Here is a 6,160-nt window from a genome sequence, read left to right on the forward strand (position 1 = left end):
TATGATGTTGGAGCCTTGCACTCATCAAGACTTGACCCCTAGTAGGCTCTATGTGAGCCATTCAACTTCAATAGTAAACCAAGGACCCATTGACTAGCCTGTACTTTAAATCACTATACAACAAGAAAAGAGCCAAAACAATTGCTCTATGTGACAATTGTTCGTACAAATGGGGTGCCAAACTGTGTGCAGCTTATTATAATATATTTACAATATTTACAATATTTGTTTCAGCATTCGTCATGAACAATAGTTTAGACACCACTCCATGCCGAGAGTCCAAACAATGGAATTCCTTTCCACTTTACAATTATTGCATGTCCATCTACCTCCAGACAGTAATATTCCCTGAAACCAGATTCTTCTAATAACAATGTAGCCTGATACATAGCTTGAAAGCTGAAGCTCATTTCCCAGAACCCTTTTAGTATGAACAAAGTCCTCCACACATTAGTTTTCACATGCCTAGAAGTTCTGTCCTTCCCCTCATACACAGTCATATTCCTCATCGGACGCCCAGCAATTAAATCTTCATGCTTCACTCTCTTAACATCATTTCTGTCTGCAAAAGTAACATCCAAAAGATCAAAATACGCAACGCCAAAGGAAACCACCTTGCCGAATCTATTCACAAAAGACGGAGAATTATTCTGCGCTTCTACTTCGATATGCACTATTGTCCTTGGCCTGAGCTTCTTGAAGACAATTAAGAGACTTTCCAGGAGGAATGGGTCGTATAACAGATTTCCCAGAACAAATGGAGCATAAACTGCCAACGCCTCGTCGGATTCAATGGTGAAAAAACCCTCCGTAATGTCCTTTATGCCTGCGATCTCCACCATGTTGTACTATAATGGGACCGCCAAAGATTCAGCCAGCTCATGAAGTCTTTTCCCGGTTTTCAAAAGCTCTTTGCCGTCCATCCCAACTGCTGTAATATTGAGAAGCTCAAGCGCAGGCAAAGAAGGTGATAAAGATCTGTGTGCCAGATACTCCATTAATACGGTCCATTGCGACCCAGTTCGCATCCCAAGATCAATTACATGAATCTTCTCGGCGTTCCCTACGACATCTATGATCGCCTGCACAGACGTGAACTGTATCACTTTGACATAGGGTAGAGCTCTGTTAGAGTAAGCAAGCAAATGATCACAAAACTCATTTCTGTCAATTTCAATGTCAATATTGGAGATAAAATCTCGAATTGGCTTAGCTGAGTTATTTTTCATGCCGAGAGTCTGGAGTTCGATTCTCTCCTCCAGAGCGGCGGAGACATAAAAGCCAAGCCTCTGTGTGGCATTTCCCATCTGACAAGACAAATTTTTGCATCTTCTCACCAGTTCAACAGCTTCATCATATTTCCCCTCTTCTATCATTTCTCCACACTCTTGCAGAAGTTGAACCAATTCCATCTCCTTCTCTTCCTCTTCATCAGCGCATACAGTTAAGCGCTCAGCTCCTTCCAAATTCAGGGTTTCAGGAGAGGACAGGAAATCCTTGGTTGGCGGCACGCATATATCATTGATAGCCTGAGGATTTTCTTCATGATAAGGCTCTCCCATTTGCTCTGACGCGTCATCAGAAGTTATGAGGTCATCCTCGAAGGGAAAGATATGATAAAAATCAGGGTTCATTATAAGTTTGTCCTCGCAAGGAAACATTTCGGGTTCTGGCGGCTGAAAGATGTCGTCAATTGTAACAACATCCGATTCCAATGGTAGTGACAATAATTGAGGGGCGATTGCATTGTCAGATAAACTCGCTTTCCGTTTCTTTGCCACCAGTTTGCATTCATTATTGATCTCCGTCCCAGAAGGTAACTTATCATGGGCTGAAAGATATGGGTAAACCTGAATGCCATCTGCTTCATTGAATGAATAATCAAATATGGAAAGAGGAATTCCATTATCAGATACAGTCATCTTTGTATTTGCTGGAAGCCGGCTTTCAATGATCGTTGTATGTATTGAAGGAATAGCGTACAACGTGGAGTAATTCGCTTGATTTCATTTAAGCTAGAGGAAGCAGACAATAACGGTAATGTCGAGATCACATCCACTACAACAAGGTTTAGATAAAATCGGCGTAATGTTAATATCGAACTCACACTCAATAAAACGCGATACTTACAAATTCGGCGTAATGTTAATGTAATCATCACACAAAGGGCAACCAGAAACATACAAATCCAACATAATTTAAATCGGCAGAAATTTGGATTATGTAAAAGTGTAATTATCATTAATATTTTCATTGATAGTATTGAAAAAGAAAGGCTGGGAAAGGTTTGGGACGATCTTTTTCAAAGACTACAAATTGTCCATCATTCGGTCGAATCAGACTGTACAAATATTTCAATCAAACCATAATGTATAGTGAGTTATTCCAACAAAACTAGATGTCTCCTTTATATCATCATTATATGGAATGTTATGGTGGAAGGTAACATTATTATGGGATCCAGCTATCCCCACAAAAATGTACAGTTGACCAATTTTCAAAAGATGATTTTTTTTGAAAATTTCAACATTTGATCTTCATGGTCTGCATAGTTTGTAGCCTAAAAAAACAAAAAAGTTGAAATAAAAATCACTATATTTTCATGAATTTGGAAAAAAAAAGTTTGACTTTGTTTTATCTTTGGTAATTTTTTGTGGGAGATTAGCTTGTACCTTTATTATGGAGGAAAAACTAGTTTATGCCAAAGTTAATAATGCAAAGGGTCAATTTATACAAAAAAATTAAATTACTTATGTACTTAATTTAAGCAAATTAATCACTTATAAATTTTCTATTTTTATTTTTATTCTATAAAAGATATTCTATTCCATCATGTTCAAAATCAATATTATTTTTTTATGTGAAAGGTCATAGACCCTACTTAAATTAATTTAATAAGTAAATTACACTTGAGAGAATAAAATGACCTAAAGATCAACCAACTACAACTACAAACACAATTGATACAAGAAAACAATGTAAAAGTGATGACATTGGTGACATAACCATATCTTCATGCTAAATATCATATGAAATGATCCAATTCATGTTAGTGTTACATGTTAAAAATTAGATGGAAGGAATATTGATATTTCTACTAGAAGAATATTCAATGCCATATGGACTGCGACAACAATGGAATGGCTATTACACAACCAGTGACATGAAATCATAACTAGTGTGACTTTGTTAGTGCTTTGGCAATGCCATGTAATGGCATGAAACTGTAACTATTGTGACTCTTCCCGTCCTTTGATTATGGAATGTAGCAAAAAATATTGCAAGTCATCAATTATACTCCCTCTCATTCAATGGTGATCATAAAGAAGCAACAAAAATAGAGGATCCCTCAATGTGCTTTTGACCCATTCCACTCCACTACTAATGTCACTACAAGTTCTAAAGAAGTTTAATAATATTCCATCAATCCTATAGTAGGGGAGTACCCATCCTTGTATGGTAAACTAATCAATATCTATATTGTATGCTTTTGTGCTTGCAACAAAGAGTCATTAAGTGTTTAATAACAAAACAATTCTATAAATATAATTTGATGTGATTAAATTAAATTATACTTAATGTTTAATTTAACTAAAATAAAATTTAAAAAATAGTTTAAATAGATTAAGAAAATATTTATGCATATTTTATTGTGTCATATATATATAAAATTAATCGCTTATAAATTTTCTATTTTTATTTTTATTCTATAAAAGATATTCTATTCCATCATGTTCAAAATCAATATTAATTTTTTATGTGAAAGGTCATAGACCCTACTTAAATTAATTTAATAAGTAAATTACACTTTAGAGAATAAAATGACCTAAAGATCAACCAACTACAACTACAAACACAATTAAGATTAGAAAATAATGCAAAAGTGATGACATTGCTGACATAACTACATTTTCATGCTAAATATCATATGAAATGATCCAATTCATGTCACTGTTACATGTTAAAAATTAGAAGCAAGGAATATTGATATTTCTACTACAAGAATATTCAGTACCATATGGACTATGACATTAATGGAATGGCTATTACACAACCAATGACATGAAATCATAACTAGTGTGACTTTGTTAGCGCTTTGACAATGCCACGTAATGGCCTGAAAATAGAACTATTGTGACTCTTCCCGTTCTTTGATTATAGAATGTAGTAAAAAATATTACGGGTCATCAATTATAATCCCTCTCATTCAATGGTGATCATAGGGAAGCAACAAAAATAGAGGATCCCTCAATGTGCTTCTGACCCATTCCACTCCACTACTAATGTCACCACAAGTTCTAAAGAAGTTTAATAATATTCCATCAATCCTATAGTAGGGGAGTACCCATCCTTGCATGGTAAACTAATCAATATCTATATTGTATGCTTTTGTGCTTGCAAAAAAGAATCATTAAGTGTTTAATAACAAAACTATTCTATAAATATAAATTGATGCGATTAAATTAAATTATACTTAATGTTTAATTTAACTAAAATAAAATTTAAAAAATAGTTTAAATAGATTAAGAAAATATTTATGTATATTTTAATGTGTCATATATAAATAAAATGATTATTTGAAAAAAAATTATAGGAAATAAATAGCGTGAATAAATATAAGAGAAAAAAATATATTAAAATAATAATGAATATTGAACTAAATTTAAAATTTAAAATTAAACTAACTTAAAAAATAATCTAGAATAATTTTAATAACTAAAATCTAAATCAATTGAGAAAAACCAAAAAACAATTCAAATTTTGTAAAAGAAAACATATATTAATTCATATTTATTTCAATTTCTTAAAAAAAAATGAGAAAAAGAATAAATTGAGTAATTCCTATTTATGCCAATTTCTAAAAAATAATGAGAAAAAAGACTAAATAACTAAAGTTTATAGCCGAAGAATTAAAAAAATGGGAAGAGCACTAAAATGTATTAGTGTGAAAATTTTATTTATTTCAACAAAATTTCCACATAAAGATATCAACATAAATATGATTTCATGTGAAAAAATAAAATTATAAATAATTTTTAATTTAAGTAAAGTAATTTTTTTGATAAAAATTATTGTGAAATTTCTATTAGTATATAACAGCTTTATTTTTTAGTCAAACTCATTGACTTATATTTCTATAGTAACTTGATTCAACATGAATACATCTCTCATGAAAATAAATGGAACACTTAGCACTTATTGGATCTAGGTGATACTCACAAAGGTGAAGTATCTGGGAGCTCACCCATCCCAGTACTACTCCAACTTGAGTGTGCTTAACTACAAAGTTTCCTCCATGGTTAAACCCACTCTTCTTGCAAACCCATTTGTAAAATCTTCACCAAGTTTTGTGCCTTATGAACCATTTTTTAGAAGGCTCCTTAAGCTCATCAATTTATAATTAGGAGATAATTTCCATAGCAAGTCAAATTATGATATTGCTATTATAATTTAACTGTGTAGCTTTTTAGTCAAACAAATTGACACATTTTTTATTCGTAATGATTCAAATTGAATCCATCTCTCATGAAAATAAATGGATCACATGGCACTCATTGGATGTCAGTGATTCTCAATGAGTTTGACTCAAAAACTACACAGTTAAATCCTAATAGCAATATCACAATTTGAATTAATGTGGAAATTATTTGAATTAAAAAATAATATTTACATTTATATTTAATTTATCATATATGAATAAAATGACTATCTTAGAAAATCTAAACATAAAATACGTATTATTAAAAATTAATAGGAAAATAATATGGGAAAACATATATGGATAAAGATGATAGTTGTAAATAAGATGAAATAATTACTAAAAACTAAAAGTTTCTAATATCGTTAAGTCCATTCAATGCAAAAACTTTTGCATTTATGTGGATTCCAACAATATTGTTCGATGCTTATTTGGTGAATCTGACCCCACATGGACAATCAATAATATAATAAAAGAAGTGAGATCCATCATCAAATTTTTTGAGAATGTTATCATTACTTATACATAATAGGAAGCCAATATGAAAGTAGATCATATATCCAATTTAGTGGTCTGTGTCAAGCAAATTTTCTTTTCAAAGAGAATCTTAAGTTAGAATTTGAGCTCAAAGGAAATATTAAAGATGGATTTGACATGTATAGTGTTACGAGAAATATATCA

General features: G+C 31.6%; 1 protein-coding gene across 1 annotated transcript; it reads right to left on the minus strand.

Moving 5' to 3' along the window:
• Positions 1–254: 254 nt before the first annotated feature.
• On the minus strand, positions 255–842 carry LOC149561235 (DELLA protein RGL1-like). Its single transcript, XM_089827780.1, has one exon. It carries the CDS (start codon positions 840–842, stop codon positions 255–257), a length of 588 nt encoding a protein of 195 aa, XP_089683906.1.
• Between the last annotated feature and the right edge of the window lie 5,318 nt (positions 843–6,160).

The sequence above is a fragment of the Cupressus sempervirens genome, chromosome 4 (genome assembly GCF_028749045.1).
Source record: "Cupressus sempervirens isolate cs-2001-9-10 chromosome 4, ASM2874904v1, whole genome shotgun sequence".
Taxonomy (NCBI): domain Eukaryota; kingdom Viridiplantae; phylum Streptophyta; class Pinopsida; order Cupressales; family Cupressaceae; genus Cupressus; species Cupressus sempervirens.

What these genes read in the sequence shown, in the direction of transcription:
- LOC149561235 (XM_089827780.1), bottom strand. Translation starts at nt 842, where the DNA reads ATGGTGGAGATCGCAGGCATAAAGGACATTACGGAGGGTTTTTTCACC.